This window comes from Anguilla anguilla, chromosome 1 (genome assembly GCF_013347855.1).
Source record: "Anguilla anguilla isolate fAngAng1 chromosome 1, fAngAng1.pri, whole genome shotgun sequence".
Taxonomy (NCBI): domain Eukaryota; kingdom Metazoa; phylum Chordata; class Actinopteri; order Anguilliformes; family Anguillidae; genus Anguilla; species Anguilla anguilla.
The window spans coordinates 2,075,231-2,096,513 of NC_049201.1; the positions used below are offsets into that span (position 1 = coordinate 2,075,231).

General features: G+C 47.2%; 1 protein-coding gene across 1 annotated transcript; it reads right to left on the reverse strand.

The window, feature by feature from the left end:
- Positions 1 to 4,982: 4,982 nt before the first annotated feature.
- Positions 4,983 to 20,305, reverse strand: LOC118212445 (ribonuclease ZC3H12A). Its single transcript, XM_035390312.1, is given in 7 exon segments — positions 4,983 to 9,080; positions 9,507 to 9,613; positions 10,786 to 11,020; positions 13,218 to 13,357; positions 17,863 to 17,999; positions 18,001 to 18,582; positions 20,117 to 20,305. Coding segments are annotated over 6 exon segments (1,980 nt in total). The 5' UTR covers positions 18,304 to 18,582; positions 20,117 to 20,305; the 3' UTR covers positions 4,983 to 8,022.
- Between the last annotated feature and the right edge of the window lie 978 nt (positions 20,306 to 21,283).

The following is a 21,283-nucleotide window of genomic DNA, read 5'->3' on the forward strand; positions in this document are numbered from 1 at the left end:
CTTACTCCAATTTACTGAGGCTTTTTTGAAACTGCACATGTCTGGCAAAAGTCAAAGATCCCTGATGATAAGTAACATGGCTGCCGTGTACACCGCTGATTACGGAAACCATCCTGTAAACGCGGCAATTGAAGTAACCGCATTACTGACTGCATATTTCATGTGTATTCTATTATCTAAATACAGGCATAAAGGGATTACTCCCAATAACTGGGGTATTGTACGCTGGTAATTTTTGTAAATACTTCCAGCGTTCATACAGCAGTAACCTCGCACAAGGAAACGCAACCTGTCAGTTAACAGGACTGTTGTCTACAATCTCTCTCTCTCAACGTACAATGCAGTTGCACGTGTCCGAAGAGAATTCATCTGCAGCAGGCCGGACTTGTTGGATTTGTTCTGTTTGATTGAACACCTCTCCCTTTGTGATCCACAGATTCCGCACCTCTGACTGACAAACTGTTCTCCCCACTTCATTCATTTCCTGACTGATTCAAATGTCCCCGCAATGCCAGCAATGGCTTTCATAGTGACTCTGCACTTCGTGAATCAATTAGAGCGGTTGATTACACAGTTAACTCAACTGGGTGCTGATTTTAAAACAAGAACCAGCAGACCCTGTAGCTGGTCCTAGAGCGCTCTATACAGTTTCTGTTTATATTTAGGTGGCTCTCAGTTAACCTCTTGCGAATGAGGAAGCACATCGTGAGCAGTGCTTGGTCTGCTTTCCTTTGTTTCACAAAGGGGCGTCCAATCGGAAAAGGGCCAGAGTGGGTGCAGGTTTTATGTGTTAGCCCAGCAACCCGACACCTGATTCAACTAGTCAGCTAATCCCAGGCTTCAGTCAAGACCTGGATAAACAGAATCAGGTGTATTCATGCTGGGCTGAACATTGTTAAAAAACCTGCAATCCCACCGGCCCTGTCAGATAAGAGTGGACACCCCTGCCTTAACACGTTTTTGGGAAGTTGAAATATTACAACTATGTTTGCTGATCCAGGGATTAAAAAAAAAAAAAATTGTCAAAAAGTGAGACAGGCCCCATTGCGTTTAGTAGGGTACTTCTTTTGGTGAATTTGGCGGCATTATTTAAAATAAACGTTCATTTTTATTTAAACATTTTTTAAATTTATTTTACCTCGTGATCTGGCTATTCGGTGCGTATTTATTTGGTATTCTGTCGCGCTGCTCGAATTCAGTTGCTTAAATATCAGATAGTTTTGAGGTAATCCAACTCCCTTTCTTTTATGTCACAGGACAAGCCTTGGGGTGATACGGCATGTTTGCAGAACTGCGCGGTATGCGTTTAAAATGCCTCCTCGTGCAGTCTGAGATCTGTGCGCAAGTGTTCTTCGTAATCGTTTCATTTTTTGGGGGGAGGAGCCTGTAGGCTGTCCTCAGCCATTGCCAATATGCAAAATCTAATGCTCTTGGCTTCATATTTCTGAGACCAATTCTCGCGTTTCGAAATCCTGTTCCATGGAAGGATACGCTTGCAACCCACTGCACGCTTCACACCTCCAGTTTCACTACAATGCTTCCTCTCTGCTCTTGGCTATTAAACCAATGGCCGCTTAATTCTGACAAACTGCATGAACGATAGGCAGCGATTCATGCCAACTCAGCCGCTGGCCTATAAAATAACCCTCTCCTGGACATTGCTAGGCTTTAATGCATTTCTGTACACCACACATCACTCTTATTTCCACTTTCCAAGTGTTCTACTGATTGACATCTGGTGATTGGGACTAAATGAAGAAATCCTGAGCCTTTTGAGGAGGCAGGTAATCAGTTACATCCAGGAATAAGCTGTCAGGACCTCTAGAGTTGGCAGCTGCTGTTGCCGTATTTGCATTTTCATCAAGCTATCAGCCATCGGTTTTGGGTGATGTCTTGTCCAAACAGCCCTTAGTGTCGGGGGGGGTTTTCTCCCACAGACGTATTTCCCATAAATCACGTTAACGCTGCCGCTCTCTGCGCTTTCTTTAGATCGAGGCCTATGCCATTCTCTGAGTGCTGTAAAGCCTCAGGCCTTTTCAGGCACATGTAATTGCTGAAAATTACCCGCAGCTTTTGAATACATGTGTACCTCCTCGGATTGTGGACACTGTTAATTGTCCCCTGCAGACGTCTGATGTTCTCTGACGTCTGACTGCTCCACTCCTTCCTCTTCTGCACCGGCTCACGTAACCTGTACACTGACTTGACTGAGCGTTGCTATTTTGGCCGAATGACTGTTTGGTGTTTTTCGGAACACCTTGGTGTGAAGACTAGAACAGGACATAAGAATTGTTTGAACAGATTCATCTACTCCAGGAGAGTTGCAGGGGTTTTGCTAGGTTTGTTTTTCCCCTTAAATTCAGCAGCTGGTTCAGACGCAAGAACCCAGGTGAGTTACCTGTGTAAGTCAGCTGCTTTCATTGGTCAGTTTTAGAGCTGAGTAACAATGAAAACCAGCAGCTCCTGCACTTCTACAAGACCATGTTTGAGGACTCCCCCACTGCAGGTGCATTCTGGGAAACAAGTGCTGCAGTACCCCCTCGCGACTGCAGGGGACTTAAAACCATACTTTAAGTCCTTCCAATAAATTCAATTGGGAGACCATGGGATTTTTTTTTTCCAGCCTTGTCACAAGTGAGATATGTTGCTCTTAAACTAAACAAGTCATATTGTATGGAATTGTTGACTATTATTGCCCAGCGAGGTGATCGAGAGAATTCTCTTATGAAAATGCAAACATGACAGCACGTCATTTCTGTGAAAAATACTTTGATATTACACCATTCCTGGCATACAGTTCACAGCGCTTTCTTACGTAAACGGTTTTATTTGTTTACTTTAATGGCATTTAGCAGATTCGGTTACGCAGAGAGACTTGCAATGCAAACAAGAGCTAAACCATGGATTAAAATGCAGGAATTCCCTTGGGGGGAGGGGGGGAGGGGGGGGAGAATAGTTCCAATACAGACATAAAATGCAAAGTAGCTAGCTGGCCTGCTTTCAAGCTAGCTGTCAGGAGCCCTCTTTTGCATACTGACCGTGTTCTCGCTCGAATGTTAACGTGTGAACGTTCACGTGACGAGAGTGATCTCAGCACACGCTCACTGCGTCGCTCCCAGACAGAGCGCAGACTGAGGCGCAGACAGAGCGCAGACTGAGGCGCAGACAGAGCGCAGACTGAGGCGCACACTGTGGACATACTCCTGAGGTTCCATTTCCATTTATACTCTTCCCAAGTAAAACTGGACGTAAAATTTAAATGATTATAAAACAAGTTATTAGCAAAAAAAGTTGCCGGAGCGTTTGCAGTTACACTACAGATTATTCTTTTAAAAACTGTTTTCAGATTGCTCTTTGAAAGCAAGTTCCATATTAATATGCCCGTACAACCCAGCAGTGATTGGGAGGTGTGCTCAGCCCATGTCAGATTAATACCCCAGGTATGGCAGTTCATTATGAGAATCCCTTACATATATATCTATATATTTAACACGTAATAAACAACACTTTTTTTTTTTTTTTGAATGTCAAATGCTTAATATATATTTCACGGCATACTACTGAAGTGATCTAGCTACAGTTCCTGACCATCTGACCTCTTTCTAGCAGAAACAAGAAAAATCAGAATCGGAATGGATGCCTGTGGCAGGTTAATTACTCATAGGAATGACAGGACATTTAGCTGACTGTAAAGCAATAATGGGCTTAGATGGCCCACGGAAATGACTGTGCGTGCCTAACCTGGGGCTCCCAGCAAGCGGCTAGCATGGGTGGGCAAGGAAGTCTGCATTTCATTTTAGCTACATGTAATGACAAGCTCAAAAACACACACGCGCGCGCACGCGCACACACACACACACACACGTGCGCACACGCACATGCACAGACACACGCGCACACACACACACACACACGCGCACACGCACATGCACAGACACACGCGCACACGCACACACACAGATTCAAGGGCGGCAGGGTGGCCTAGTGGTAGGCTGTTTGACTGGCAGTTGTGGAATAGCACACACAGGTAGGCTTACCTGTATCCGGGAGCTTACATGGACAAAAATTAACTGCCGTTGGGCCCTTGAGCGATGAGTCTCCCTCTCTCTCCCTCTCTCTCTCACTCTCAAGTGGGGCCCATCCATACAGTGCCATAACCGATACCAAACCATGGGGCCCATCCATACACTGTGACAGTGCCTTAACAGATACCAGACCATAGAGCCCATCCCAGCACTAGATCAATGCCGTGACAGATACCAGACCATAGAGCCAATACACGCACTAGAATAGGTATTAACAGATACCAGACAGTGGGGCAAATCCATGCTAGAACAGTAGCTTAACATTGCCCGGATGGCCAATGGTCCACACAAATGCATTAAAGCCTGGTATCCAGTTGCTGGTGCATACCACATTTGAAAAAGCACTGATGGGCAATCTGCATCAAGACAAATGCACAACAGAATAAGCAATAATATTTTATTCTTTTTTTTTTTTTAAAGAGTAACATGATTTACCAGAGGATTAAATACATTCAAATAATATTTAGCAGTGCATTCTTTGATCCTTAAAAAAAATTATTTAAATCCTATTGAAACACAGACACACTCATACTCAGGCACACTTCTTAAGACTTCTAGGAGATATTCGAACATAGATTGCTTATGCTGATACACACAGACTCACATACAGTATGCTGTATTTCTAAAACAGATATTTCTCTGCTCAGATAAGCTTTTTTCTTACATGTAATGCTTTGTTGAAAGAAAAAAAAGACACATTAAAAAACTTTACCTCCCTGGGTCATTTTTAAGTGACCACTACATAACTCTGGCACACAGTGCCTGTACACGAGGAGCTATACGTTGAGAAACACGTATGATACTACAGGGGAGACAAAATAACACCCAATATCAACACTCCAGAGCTCTGTGTGATACAGGCCTCTCTCTTATGTAAAGAGGTTTTTGTAACCACTGCCCTTTGGATAAAACGGCACTCTTCTGGAGAATGCTGGGTCGTGAGTCTTATCGGCATTCTTCAGAGGGCTTCTGGGAAAGCAGACGTGGCCCTGGGGACAGTGGGCGTGGCCCTGGGGACAGTGGGCGAGGCCTTGGGGACAGTGGGCGTGGCTCTGATGACAGTGGCCCATGGAGACAGTTTTAACTGTAGTTTTCCAGAAGAGGCCAAGAAACCTTTTATTAAGAATGAAATTCTGTACACACAGAACAGCTATTCTTTCCTCTCTGAGGTTTATCCAGAGAACAATCACAGGGCTACCATGGTTTTAAAAAAGTGTTTTGTGTGTGTAAACTGTCAGGCAAGAAACAAGAAGAGTGCAGTTAGCAATGCAACGGAACTAGCAGACAATGTTATGACATCATGGAAATGTACACACTCAATATGAACGGTTATTTTATGACAGAACGAAAGGTTTAGAAACTAGCTATAAGAAACCAGGTTCTAACATTGGATTGGGTCTGCTGTTTGCTGTGAACAGTGTATGGCAACCTGAAAGTCATCTTTGAAATGGGCACTCAATATGTTTATCCTTGTTGGGATACTCTCCAAAATGCAAAATAGAAGAAATGGTAAAAATGGTGGCAGGTTGATTTAAAAAATCTGAACCAGTAATACCTGTTTCACGTCTGCTGCCATATCAAGGTTTTTCTTAGCCAACAAGGACTGTGTCAGAGCGAAAGACTGCTGTCTACCCGACAGGCAAGCTCTTATATGCAAAGCACCAAGCACAGAGTTTGCAATTACGTCCTCTGGCTCGCTGTCTTCAGGAACATGTCATCTGCACCAAACCTCATTCCTTTGCCACTTTCATGAAACATTCCCTGCAGCCACTGAGACTAGTTTCTCTCGTCTGGTTTGCTATTGGGTAATAATATGCTGTTGCTTTTTAACCAGCATTGGATTCTATTAAGTGTACACAGTTCACACGGTAAGAGCCTGTCAGCGGCAAACCCAAACCAAGGTAGAGTCTGTAAAAAAAAAAAGCATCTTCACTTTTTTCCTGCCCTTTGAAATGAGTAACTCATACATGAGAAACTCCTACATAAGTGTAAAATTGAGGATTTTCACAAGAATCTATTGATTTCACAGAATCCCTGATAAAATCGCAGCCTTAATGACATCACACGTTTGGAGAGGCAGTGGTACTAACTGTACACAGCTACCAACTGTTTTAAAATTTTACATTTCATCGCTTTCCAGAAACACTATAAACAAGGCAAAGGTCTGGTCAACAGTAAGGTCAAAAGATTCTTTTTTTTTTTACACCATAACTGGACTATATTTCTTTTGCCATCTTGGTTATTAAAAGGCTTTTGTTTTAGAACATAAAGTGTACATACACAAAGATACAATATGCATCAATAATCCACTGCTGTGGAACTTGTCAAAACAAGCCTCTTAAACCAAAAAAATTTTTTTTTTTTTTTTTTTTTTTAAATGTGACAGGCAAAAAAACAACGTTCACACAGCAGGTGTGAATACCCACACATTCCAAAATACAAAGAGATTAGCAAGATCAGATTTCAACAACAGTTATAAGCGCCTCAGTGCACTGACTGGACGTTGACATTGGCAAGATGCAGCGATACACTGCGCCACCAGCGATGGTGTACCTGTACTTTTCATTTCCGATGTTATTGTACACGGACGCTGTGGCGCATAAAGTGCTTGTCGAAAGTCTAACGTGCGCTCGATGAACACTGAGGCATCAGTAAACTTTGTTACTTTACAAAGTAAAAGTAACACTGGACACTGGACTGGGAAAGCCAAAGACACGGGCGTTTTCTTAATGCCAGATCGCAACAACTACGGCGCTGATTCTAACGATAATAGCGTGTCCTAAGAAATTACTGATATATAAAATTATCAGGGGTAGCCATTTTAACATTCACGCGTCAGATTACTTTTAGAGATTTATTGACTCAGCGTCTCAGGTTCATTAAAGCCGGACTTTGAAGACTTATTTATATATATACAGAAAAAAACAAACCGCGAGTCTTAACCGAACGTTCTATTACAGTACGCTCAAAAATAACGCCAGCAGAGTCCAAAGGCGAATACAGAGAACATCTGTAAACGGAATAATCTCCGTTTCCGCATTGCCCGCCCACCCGGAATCTGCGTAAAACGCACACCTTCGAACAGACTGAGCGAGACACTCACGCACTCTGGACCACCTGCTGTCCGCGCGCGCATCTGTTCGCTCGTGCCACGCATATTTCAGCGGTGAGCTTCACAATCATCGGCGTCGAAAAAACAGAGGACTGAGATGTCATTTCCAGTTGCAAAATACTGGTTTGCATGCCCAAGCAGGAGTCAGGCTGCTCACAAATAGCTGCGGCCGTTTCTCTCCCACTGAGCTTGCTTAAAATTAAAAGGCATCAGCCTAACACGTGTTTACGGAAAAATTCCTTCAGAGACTAAACTGCGAAGTCACAACACGAATGCAAGAATCCTGAGATGAGATTAATTTGGCCCACTATAATGACATAGTGATTAAAAAACAAACAAAAAAAAAACGACCAGAGGGCTTTTCGTTCGAAGCTTAATTAAATACCACACACAAGATGATAAATTTCATGCATTGACAGTTGTGGTGAAGTCCTCAAATTTGACAAGTTTGCATTGGAAAAAAAAGTCAGCATACAAATATGCAATGGAAGCCTGTATTGTTATACTAAAAACAAGGTGGCTGTATTTCCAAACACAAAGACTTCCCCGTGCTTGCATTTAAAAAAGAAGAAAAAGAAAAGGAACTACTGCGTGCCGCACTCCCCAGAAACATCCGAAAAGACGACTGGTACGGGATATCTGGAACAGGGCACACCTAGCAACACCAGTAACAACAACCACAACAACAACATCCAACTGAAGCATGGCAAGAATGGCAAGCAACGTTTATGCAAATGAGCCGCTTCCTCCAAAGGTTCCAACAAGCAACCTGAGGGTAAGATGGCAAAACGAGGCAAGAGGGCTGGGGGGGGGAGGGTAAACACTTCACAGCGCTCCACCCTGGGACTTCAGCGTGAGGATTTTGGCGGCGAGGGCCTGGGGGTCCAGGACGTGGGGGAACATGCCCATGACCTTGTCCACCTGACAGGGGTGAAAGATGGCCTGCAACTTCTTTCGGACCTCCTCTCTCTCAGCCTGGAAGGGGTCGTGGGGGGGGCCGGGGGGGCCCCAGTGGTGCTGCTCTCCTCCGTAGACTCCCATGAGGCCGTGCTCTGGGGGGGCGGGCATCCTGAGATGGTCGGGGAGGCTGTTGGCTGAGCGGGACGGGGGGACGGGCTGGTAGGAGTCGGACCAGTACTTGCGGGGGCCCGGGTGAACCCGGGGGAAGCTCGCAGGGAGGCTGTAGGGGTGCGGGACGGTGGCCGGGTACAGGGGCCCCCCAAACGTGGCGGTGGGGGACCAAGGCTGGCAGGGGGCGGGGCCCTGACCGTAGTGGTGCGGGCAGGTGGGCGGGGCCAGGTGAGAGCAGCAGCTGCAGGGCTGGCGGCCATTCTGCCTCTCCGGGCCGTGGCCGGGGCGGACGTAGCGCTGCGGGGACCTGCAGGACGAGCAGGAGGAAGAGGAGGAGGAGGAGGAAGAGCAGGGCCCGGCGTGGGGGTCGCCGTGGCTCTCGTAGGAGCCCAGGCCCGAGTCCAGACGCTCCTGGGAGGAGCCGCTGAGGTAGGCGGAGTCAGCGCCGGCCGGGGCGTGGTGATTGGCGGCCGGGCCCTTTTTGGGGGCGGGCCTCCGGCCGTGGTGGGCCCCGCCCCCGGCGCGGTGCAGAAGCACGTTCTCGCTGACGTGGCAGCCCTGCGGCGAGCCGCGCTGCTCCAAACTGAGCCGGAACTCCACCTCCTGCTCCAGGGACAGGCACGGGGACGCCGGCGCCAGGGCGGACTCCCCCTGCCCCGCCTTCTTGGGCGAGGAGGAGGAGGGCCTCCGGTCCTCCTTGAGGGTGGCGAGCTTGGCGTTGGCCCGCAGCTCGTCGGCCAGGGAACGCTGGGAGTGGTGGGCGCGGTCCTGGTGGTAGAACTTACACTTAATCCCGTACGTGCACTTCTTTCCTGTACGGGCACAGCCAAGAGGAAGCAGGACATGAGACGGGGTGTTCTCAGTCTCTCTCACACACACGCACACACAGACACACGCATGTATGTATACACGCATGCACGCATGCACGCATGCACCACACATCGGTAAGTATGCACATACACAGACACGCATACATGCACCACACGCATGTATGTATACACACATGCACGCACACACCACACATCGGTAAGTATGCACATACACACACACAGACACGCATACATGCACCACACACATGTATGTATAGACGCATGCATGCACACACCACACATCGGTATGTATACACACACACACACACACAAGCACGCACACACTGACACACACACGTATGTATACGCACACACAATTATGCACGTGCACGCACGCACGCACGCAAGGGTCATGTGACGCGAGGTTACCGTAGGGACACGGCGGGCGCTTGTGTTCTGGGGCGAGCGGCTTCTTCCTCAGGAAGTTCTCCAGGCTGGGCCCGTGCCGACCCAACGGGTCATCAGGGGGCATGAACCTGAGAGAGAGAGAGGGAGAGGCTGTTCTTCTACATGTACACGCATTTCCTGCCAATGAAGCTTTTTTAATGGAGGTAGAGAGGGAGAGGGAGAGAGAGAGAGAGAGAGAGGCTGTTCTTCTACATGCACACGCATTTCCTGCCAATGGAGCTTTTTTAATGGAGGTAGAGAGGGAGAGGGAGAGAGAGAGAGAGAGAGAGAGAGGCTGTTCTTCTACATGTACACGCATTTCCTGCCAATGGAGCTTTTTTAATGGAGGTAGAGAGGGAGAGGGAGAGAGAGAGAGAGAGAGAGGCTGTTCTTCTACATGCACATGCATTTCCTGCCAATGGAGCTTTTTTAATGGAGGTAGAGAGGGAGAGGGAGAGAGAGAGAGAGAGAGAGAGAGGCTGTTCTTCTGTATGTACACGCATTTCCTGCCAATGGAGCTTTTTTAATGGAGGTAGAGAGGGAGAGAGAGAGAGAGAGAGGCTGTTCTTCTGTATGTACACGCATTTCCTGCCAATGGAGCTTTTTTAATGGAGGTAGAGAGGGAGAGAGAGTTAGTGAGTTAGACAGATTAATGAAATGGTTTTAATGTTTTTAACAGAGAGAGAGGGAGTGAGAGATAGAAAGAAGGAGTGAAACAGAGAGAGAGAGGGAACGAGAGATTAATGAGATGGGCTTAATGTTTACATTTAATTGCGCATGCTTTGTAAATATTTATAAACTGCATTTCCTACCATTAAAGCATTAGCTTGAACTGGAGAGAAGATAGAGAAAATAATGACAGACAGAAAGAGAGAGAGAGCCAGAGAAAGAAATTAATGAAATGTTTTCAAGAAAGAGAGAGAGGGGGAGCGAGTAAGAGAGAGAGATATAGAGAGGGAAACAGAGAGACAGAGGGAAGATGGAGAGACAGAGAGACACAGAGAGGGGGCAGGTAAGAGACAGAGAGAGGGAAGACGGAGAGAGACAATGAGAGAGTGAAGGGACAGAGAAAGAGATGGAAAGAGATGGAAAGAGAGAGAGGCAAAACAAAGAGAGGGAAAGAGACAGAAAGAGAGAGGGAAAGAGACAGAAAGAGAGAGGGAAAGAGACAGAGAGAGACAGAAAGAGATGTAAGGAGAGACAGAGAGAGAGAGAGACAGAGAGAGGGACGGAGAGGGACCAGCAGTGCTTCGCGGCTCACTTGTCGTTGACGAAGGAGTACATGAGCAGCTGCTCCTCCACGCAGCGCTTCCACTCGGGCCGCTCGCTCTGCAGGTCGCGGTACGTGTCGTTGGACACGATGATGCCGCCGGACTCGTTCGCCAGCTTGACGATGAAGCGGTCGTCGTAGCAGACCACGCGCTTCCCGCCGACGCGGCGGGACGGCGTGAAGACCACGATCTTCTTCCGCTCCAGCTCCCGCAGGACGTGCTGGTCTGCAGGGCAGGGAGGGGCGGGGCCAAGGAGAGGGTGTTTAAAACGCCGCAGGTCCAGTTCCCGGGGGGGAGGGGGGGGGGGGGCATGACTGAGCACCGTTGGGACGGGTTCAGAAAATAAAAAAAAGGGGAGATTACATTGTGTACGCCGAGCGAACTTACAGACGTACCTGCCAACCAATCAGAATCAAGCCTTCCTGAATTAGGAGCTTTCAGACTAGAAACGTATTCAGAATTCCCAGACATACTTAACATTATTCTTTTTTTTTTTTTTACCAGTCATTATGTTTAATGTTTTTATAATACGAGTTATATTAAACGCGCACACACAAATCGCACACATACGCCCCCGCTGAATCAATCCTTCGGGGGGGGGGGGGAGATCCTCAGACTCACACCTGGGAGGTGTGAGGAACAGCTTCAGGTATTTTTGGAGAAGCCTTTTGCAGGAAGGTTCTAGAATCTCCCGCTCTTCACAGCACAGGCTCCGTCAGGCGGGTTAAGAACTGCCGCCCTGGCAGCGGCGCTCCCGTCACGTCACGGACCCACCTCTGCGCTCAAGTCAGAACTCGACTGCGACTGGGCCATTCCAGGACATTCATCAGAAATATGTTTTCTAAAAAGCAGAGCGGACAGTCTGTTCTCCTTATGTGTTTTCCTACCTCATTCAGACTGGGGTGGGGTGGGGGTGGGGAAGCAGAGAAAGTTATAGATAGAGACGGGGCAGTACAGAGAGTATTTGAGCCGAGGGTGGGTTGCCCTAAGATTGCCAGCTCAGAGAACAAAATTAACATCCTGATTTTACCACCCTTGTTCAGTGCAACACAGTCATAGTTACTCAAGCAGAACACGCATTCTAAACTCCCCATTTACGATACTGTATCCCTGGTACTGTATTCTCGATACTGTATTCCTGCTACTGTATTCTCGATACTGTATTCCTCCCCATTCCTGGTCATTTCTCAAAAAGGATTAAAAAAAAAATAAAATCAAGCTTCAACAGGGAAACAGTTCCATTCATGTCTTTCCCAAAAGCCACATCAGCAAGACAGACCTGACTTTGGAAATTGTGGAAAACACCGTATTATGCAAATCCACCTTATTATGCAACCCCCACCCCCCCCCCTCCCCCCGCCACCGCTGCCCCACCCCCCAGTTTAGTCAGACAGGCGGGACAAAGTTCAGAGATAAGGCTAACTCAGGTTTGCCTTTCTGAGAAAAAACAAGGCCTCGTTTCCTTGTGGGGATTTCCCCATCGCTCCCGAGCCACCACTCTTCCTGGTTCTCCGACCGAAAATAGACCACACACCCCCCCCTCTGTGTTTTCCATCCTGCAGCAGTCCAAACCAGCGTTCCCGGCGCCCGATTTATTTGCCAACCTGCAACGTTGTGCAGTGCCTCCGCAAGGGGCCAGTGTTCCATTTTAAAAGCGGAACGCACCGGTTTGGCTCAGGAGGAAGAGGAGGGGGAAATGAAACCTTACTGAAGAAACAGGGCCAGACCCAACGAGCGAGTTCTCACACGGGAGAGAGGCTCGCCATATAAGGAAGTTTAGAAGTTAAACAAGGTCACCGGAAGCTGAAACCAGTCAACGCAGCTTACCAAACACCTGTACTCAGCACAAGGAAATGCCAGAGAGCAAGATCAAAGCGGGGGGGGGCGTGCTATGTGGATTGACTGATTTATTTGGAACCATGCGTTTACTTGGAAGTACTTATCCCATAATTCACACATTCTCAGACATAAGGGGCAGAGTTCACTGTGGTGGGCATCTGGGGCTCAAGCTCAGGCTCGTATCACTGTGTGCGGGGCTGGTACTGCAGCCTGGACGTGTACCCCCACCACCCACAGCTCAGCATGGGGGAGACAGGTGGAAGAGAGGCTCCTGAGAGACTGAGGCTGCAGTCACTCTTCACAGCTCAACAGTGTCTCCCGGCTCCTCGACTGAGAGGCCCAGAGTGACCCTGAATTACCAGCTGAGCTACTCTCTTGGTGTGACCCTGGATGATCAGCTGAGCTACTCTCTTGGTGTGACCCTGGATGATCAGCTGAGCTACTCTCTTGGTGTGACCCTGGATGATCAGCTAAGCCCATCTCTCGGTGTGACCTTGAATGACTAGCAGAGTCACTGAAGGCAACACTTCTCTCTCTTAGTCAGTGACACACACACACACACACACACACACACACACCTCACCTGTAATAGGTACATCTGGCCTGGGCTGTTCCTTCCTCCAGGAGGGCACAAACACGGTGATGTCGGAGTGACCTCTGTCCAGGAAGTAGTTCACCGCCAGCTGTATCCCTTGGCAGGAGAACACTTCCTTGTTTCCGTGGCTGCGGACAGACAGAGAAGAAGGCGGGGCTCCAGGTTAAACGCTGGCCGGAGAAAAAAGCGCCCCAGAAACTTCACGAGGAAAAAGGACGAAGCACCACCATCATAACACACGACATCAAACAATCAGCAAAGTTTGCTACCGTGCCTTGCAGCACAAGATGTGCTTGTGTTCAACACAAATAGCCCAGACGTGCCTGTCAATGAAACCTGGCAGGACTGACCCTGTAACTGTTTCAGCTCCCGCTCTGTCTGGCAGACAGGTGCAGTATGCCGATCAGTGTTCCGCAGCGACAAACAAGAATCGCTCAGCCATATTGTCTCAGAGAAGGTTACACCTCCCCCTCCCCCTCCCCCCAAAGTTACATGGTTGTGGGCTTACAGATTCTCCCTAGAAAACACTCCAGCTCAGCTCAGCTCAGCTCAGCTCAGCCCAGCCCAGCTCAGCCCAGCTCAGCCCAGCTCGCTCTCTCTCTCTCTCTCTCTCGCTCTCTCCTCCTACGGCTGCCATCTGATATCTGCTCGCCTGATCGGTAACCATAGAAACGCGAAGCCAAACAAATGGCAGAGCCCGCGTTGGCAGCGTAATCAGAAGGAGAGACTGAGGCCCTTTTGTGCTCGTTTCCGAAAAAGGCCACAGGGCAGCGCGTGCCAGTTTGGGATTCAGTGCCGCTGAAAGTGAAACCGCACATTCTAGCATTCCTAAAACCGAAAAAACTCAGCGTGGTTTCATTTCCACTGAATTGGCTGTTGGTTTCCAAGGTAAGAACTCAATCCAGCAGAACCACACAGCTCTCGGGCACCAGTGCTGAGGGACAGCACGTTTCAGTCCAGTTTTCAGCAAGAACGTGACGTCACAGATGAAGCAAGCCAGCCCAGTCAATAAAGACGGTGACAGATGAAGCCATAAGAGAATTATTTCTGTTATTTATTTTTTTTTATTTATCCAAACTTGACTGGAATGATTCTTGGATGCGTGTCCACAAGTTGCAGTAAGATGGTCTGTCCAAGACATTACTGCACTACGCTGAGTGAACAACGGATATCGACACATATTCAGGCAGAAAAACAACGATGGTGAAAACTCGCTCGGAAACTCGATAGCCAGTATGTTTGTGGGTCGCGTGAAGAAAGTGACAGGGTTAATGGGGGACCTATCGTTTGACTGTACGGTACACGCTAATCGAATACAAGAATGCAGACCACACGCAATGAAATGTCTCCGCACATATGCGTGAGTCTGTATGCGTGTGTGAGTCTGAGAGAGAGAGAGAGAGAGAGAGAGAGAGAGAGAATGTGTACCCCCCCGTGGCTAGCAATAGATCATTCACTTTGAATGTGGCACATTCATCAATCAAACATTACACAACACGATCGACGTGTTTTCAAATTGGTCTTGGTTTAGCGCTGGAATGCTGATCTTATCCGTAGAGTTCAGAGGCAATCAGGCTGAAAATTTGCTTAAGCTCCCGAGAAAAATATAGATTTTATTAACCCTAACCCTAACCCTAACCCTAACCATTCACGCTACGCCAGCAGAGAGCCTTGCCCACACACGTGTATTTTTAAAAAAAAAGCATGAATGGACGCACTAAATCTATGAGTTAGTTTCGGGAAGCCGAGATATAAATATTCGCATGGCGACAACAAACGTCAACTACAGGGATCATTTACCTACTTATCAGCCTTATTTTCATAAGTTAGACATCCATGCCACCCTTACTACCATTACTGCGTTATCAGGTTACACGTGCGGTGGGTGGACATCTTAACCGTTTTATGGGTAAACCACGAACGATGGAAAATCCTTTCATAAAAAAAAATTGATAATAATCTGTTTTGATTATTATTTTTTTGTGTGTGTGCAGTTCTTTGTAGGTTAGATACAACAATTTTTTAATCTAGTGTGGAATTTAAAACAGTGCATGAATGAAGATACAGATAGATATCCAGAGTATTGTAAAGTTACTGAGGCAAGAAGCTTGCCATGGTTAGTGGTGTATCAACAGTGCCATTACTAACTATTCTATAGTTAGCAAGGAAAGGATTCATTTCAGATTTGACTGAACTGATAGATTTCAGTCAGCTGCTTGCGCTATAAAATTGGTCATGCTAACTCAAGATATTGCAATTAAGACACACAATATTCTCCATGTATCCAAAAATTCTGCAAAAGCAGAATAACAACTGCAGTGGTAAAAATGAATTAATGAATGAATGAATGAATGTGATTTGACTAAATTAATCTATGCTAATAACAATGCTTGTGCATCAGACAGCTTCTAAAACAGCTTTTGTAATGCAAGGAGCCATTTCCTCCACACCACTAGTCTGTAAATCCAGCATTCATAGCCAAATGTCCTGGAGAGTACAAACTGGCACTATATATATATATATATATATATATATATATATATATATATATATATATATATATATGGTACAAACTGAATAGACATGGTGAAGAACTGGTTTTTCAAAGAACTGATAATTGCAGTAGTCCGTGTAAAAACATATTAGCACAGAGATAAATGCTGAACATTCCAGGAAGAAGAAAGAAAAAAAAACAACACACAAACACTTCCAAAAAACCCCCCCCAAAAAAAAAACAAAAAACCCTGCCACACCAACGATGCAGAACCTGCACAGCTAAGACATGACAGTGAATGGGGGGGGGGTTGCTCCCAGGGCCCCACCCTGTCCCTCACTCTGCCCCGAGAGGGAAGACACGGGAGGAAGTGCGCGTGTTGACATGTCTGCAGGATTTGCATACTGAAGCCACGGCGATGAGCTCACTTCTGGCATGTGTGAATGGGGCTTAATTACTGAAGGAAACGGGCAAAACAAAACAAGACAAGGGGTGTGTGTGTGTGTGTGTGTGTGTGTGTGGGTGTAGAGGGCTGTCCCTATGCCAACTGTGCAGTACCCTGAGTGTGTGGTCTCTGTCCCATAGCAGTCCAACAGTGTCAGTAAACACAGAACAGAGGGATACATTATCACATAAACAGGAAGAACATCCCCGCATCATTCCCTGTGCCTTTCTTACACTGACAAGATAAACACCACCACTTACAGGGACAAGGGCAAGCAGCAGGACAGACAGAACTACTGCAGCGCGGCTTAGGACAGACAGAACTACTGCAGCATTACTTAGGACAGACAGAACTACTGCAGCGTGGCTTAGGACAGACAGAACTACTGCAGCATTACTTAGGACAGACAGAACTACTGCAGAGCTACTTAGTACAGACAGGCATAACTACTACAGTGCTGCTGAGGACAGACAGAACTACTGCAGAGCTACTTAGGACAGACAGAACTACTGCAGCGCGGCTTAGGACAGAAAGACCCACTGCAGAGCTACTTAGGACAGACAGAACTATTGCAGCACTACTTAGTACAGACAGAACTACTGCAGCACTACTTAGTTCATGCTCAGGGTTTCAGGATGATATCATTCTTTTTTTGTCTACATTTTTTCCCCAAGGTTTTGGCTCAGGGCCTCACAGCGATTGTCCTTTTTGATCTGTTTGAATCAAACATGAATCAATTTGCACAGCATCAGCGGAATTAACATATATATATATATTAATTTTTTGCATTGGTCGGAGTTTACAGAGCTTAAGAACAGAAGTGCTCATACACGCCTGCTGCGCTGTTCCCACACCCGTGCAGTCACCCCTTTTCAGCCTCTCTCTCCTGTACAAGGACATAGGGCAGGGCGCGGGGCGGGGCGGGGCCCGGGGCAGGGCGCGGGGTGGGGCGCGGGGTGGGGCGCGGGGCGGGGCGCGGGGCGGGGCGCGGGGGGGAGCGGAGGGTGGGGGCGAGTCTTCTCTATCCTTCTACATTCCCATTCTCTCATCTGGAGTAATATACACAGCTTAGGTTCACACAGTCAGTGCATAAAGCTGGATGTTTACTCAAGCAATTCAGGTTGACGGTTTGCCAAAACCTTGCAGACAAATATATTTGAACAAAAACAGGTGTGCGCATGCACCCCGCGTTGAACAAAATAACTCAAAATTGAACCTTAAGTGAGTTCTACCAGGTAATTCTACCTGTGTTGATGCTAATACAGGGAAACTCCAGCCCTGGATGACCCAACCAGCAGCTAACTCAGGGACCTAGGAAACGAGGTGTGTGGGTTCCTCACAGGGACTGTACAGAAAGTACTCCACCCCACCAAGCTACCAAGCGGAGCCACTGTCTCCAGCTCCCATGACCCCCCAGGAAAGCCTCCTGAGGACGTTGAAAACGGCTCGGAACTGAACTTCCTGTTCAGTCGATGGAAACTTTGCCATGTTCCGGAAGGTTCTGCCTATGGAGTGAGCCCCAGCAAACACTGCGCCCAGCAGAGAGAGAATTTCCTGTCCAACAGACGGAACCTTTGAAACGTTCTGGAAAGTTCAGCCTATGTAATGAACAAGGAGGGAGGGAGGGAGGGACACTCCCGGGTGGGACCCCCCTCCCCCTCCCCCCGCACTGCTGGTTTTGTGGCCTCACTCACCTCATTGCCACATTGCTGCCGTCGATGACGATGGGCTTGAGGGACCCGTCCTCCGCGGGCTCCTCGTCCTGTGGAGGGGGGGTGGGGGGCAGGCCGCCGGGGGACCGGGCGGAGCCGCCGGTCCGCGGGACCAGGACGGGCGGCGGGGGGGGCGGCGGGTTCCCTCTCGGCGTCGGCCTGGTTACGGATGAGCTCCCCCAGGACGGCGTTGGTGTCGGAGTTCAGGCCCAGCTTCTGCAGGACCGTCCGGACCTCCCGCTGGGAGTAGCCAAGCTTCCGGAAGAAGTCCACCTGCAGCTGGAATTCGGCGGGGTCCTGCTGCTCCGGGCCCGCTGCCGGGTGAGCGGGACCCTCCTGCCGGGCGTGGCCAGAGTCCATTGCATCACCGGGGGGTGGAGATTTGGGGTGGGGCAGTGTGGCTGGTGTCAAGCAGACAAGCATGTGCTCACTCGTCAAAACAAAGAAGGTTAAGGTCTAGAGATGGGTACAGGGCGGGGTAGCTACAGGGTGGGGCAGGACAGGTACAGGGTGGGACAGCTACAGGGCGGGGAGAGGTAGAGCGCGTGGCACCTAGAGGGCGGGGCGGGGCAGCTACAGGGCGGGGCAGGGGGCCTGCAGACCAAACAGAAGGAAATCTACGACCGGCTTCGTTTTCTGCAGATGACCGACGCTGAGGCTCATCGCACCTGGTCCAAGGAGTCACTGCGGCACACACCTGGGCTGGGGAAAACAAACAATAACAAACATTTTCAGACGGAAAAAACGAAAACACTCGGTTAGAAATGAGCAGGAGGAAGAGGTGAACCAGAGAGGCTTCACAGAGAACACGAGAGGAACGCACGATTAGGAGTTCGGCTCCAAACAGGCGGAGACACACGACCAGAACTCCGATCTCTGAGGCAGCGTTCACCAGAGCAACGCACAACCAGAACTCTGATCTCTGAGGCAGCGTTCACCAGAGCAAAGCACATCGTTTAGTGCACAGCAGGAACCCGCATCATTTACCTTTAAAAACCAGTATCAATTTACATAGCCGCACATCTACCAAAGCAGAATCAGATTAGGCAAATCCCTACAAGGCACACCAGCAGAGGGAAACCGCACCTTTGGGTTACAAGACCACCGGGACCTCACTTAGAGCGGGCTACATTACTGCCCAAAATATTAGCTATTTTTTTTATTAGCAATGTTATCTACTATTATTAATTTTTTATATTTCAATGTTTCACGACAGTAAATTAAATTTTTTTAAAAGTAATTGTTTGATTTAAATGGCTTCTGTGGCCTCATGTCACAGAGAGGAAAACAAAACAGTCAATTAAATCTTGCACATTAATGAATATATAAAAGGAATATTCATTTATATTTATCTTAGTCGCAGAAAAATGATTGTTTTCTTGTTAATATTTAGGATGGTTCTTATATAAATGTTCACAGGAAATCTCCGAGGACATTTGAAACCGCTGTCACAGATTTACTGCATAACCATGACCACGAATCGGCGTTACAAAAATATCACATATGTACAGTAAACCTAAGCAATTTAAACAAAACGATTAAGGCATCTGTTAGAAAGGTGTCAAACAAGTATAAAGCGCATTTGGGGCAAACTAAAATAAGTTTACTTAAACTTTTCGTAACGCCAGCAACTTTTTTGTAGCCTAGTAAATATTAACTCGTCCCCGTTTTAAAGAGCCACACGGTTCCTTTCACAATAGCAGAACGAATGTCGGTTTCGAAATATGCTTCAACTCAGGTCTGAAGCGGTGTCCACATACATACTCACACAGCTTCATCACACAGTATAAACTACAGAAGCCAAGTTACAAAAAGTACACAGGCCTATTATTACAATACTGCCATTGCGTAAAATGATGTAACTGTACAGGTAAATGAAAATTCGCAGTCAAATCATGGCACGACTGAGAGTGTAAGGCAAAATAAGAAGCTTTTAGGGGCTGGCCTGGTCTTGTACTCAAACATCCTTATGTCCTTATTTAAGCTACGTACACTTCCACCATGACAATGATTCTAAACAAAGGCACAAATATGAACAAATACGCGATTTGTTACGAAGTTCATCGAGGTTAAGCTTGACTCCCGCGGCCCGCTTTACCCACAAACCCCGGATCCTCCGCCAAACGTTTCCAAGAGCGCACCTACCTACGCTAATCTGTTTTCGACTTTAGCGTTTAATACTCAAACACTCGATAAAAGTGCAGAGCACCTGTCAGAACGACAAAATAAAACATACCGTATTGTTGTAAACCTGGTATTTTCCATTTAAAGTTTGTGGAGGTTCTTCCCTGCTTTTATTATATTTTTTATTATTTCCTACCACAACAACAGCATAACTCTTCCAAAGTACAAACTGTGCTTCGCCCCGTAGCCTTTATACCTGCACCTGTGACATCACTTTAGCACCAGATAGGTGAGCGCCGTTCTTCCTGGTTTACGAAACATGCGCATACGAGCGGTTATAAGGAAATGCTGCGTAATTATCACTGAGATTATCATAAAAAGTCTTATATAAGCACCGCCAGGCAGCTGCGATCTGCAGAGATTAGCTGGTAACACCTAAATTCACGTTATAGCTAATGCCCAACAACAGCAGCAGCAGCAGCAGCAGCAGCAACAACCAAAAACAGCAATAATAATAATAATAATAATAATAATCTTTTGAAAATAAAGGTACAGTGGAGAAACAATTTTGTTCTTTAAGGAACAAATTTCATAAATGTACCATGAAAGGTACAGTAATGTTCAATGTACAATGTACAGTTCGTTGGGTACTAATAAGTACCTTTTACAAGCAAAAAAGGTACGAATTATTTATCAAACCAATGGCTTGGGAAACAAATTTAGGCACCTTAGGGGACCACTTAATAATAATAATAATAATAATAATAATAATAATAATAATAATAATAATTCGGTTTTAACAGTACAGCACTCGAAAGAAAAAATATGTTTTAAATCGTAGAACTAATAGCCCACCATGTGGAAAATATAAGTACTGCAACTACAAGCACGTGAACATATGCACGTAATATTAGGAACAGACGACAATGCGCTCCTCGGCTCCTTTGTGTGCTCCGGTTTCCTCCCAGAGTCCAAACACATGCAGGTAGGTTAACTTGAGACCCTAAACCGCCCATAGGTATGAGTATGTGATTGAATGGTGTGTGTGCCCTGCGATAGATTGGCAACCTCTCCAGGGTGTGTTCCCGCCTCTCGTCCAATGCATGATGGGATAGGCTCCAGCACCCCCGCAACCCTGCGCAGGAAAAAGTGGGTGTAGATAATGGACGGATGAAATAGGCCTGTTTCGCTGTTTTTCATTATAATGTATGAGGACTTTGAAAACATAATTTCCTATACATGCCACGAGATGTCACTGTAGCGCCATCTTTCACCGACA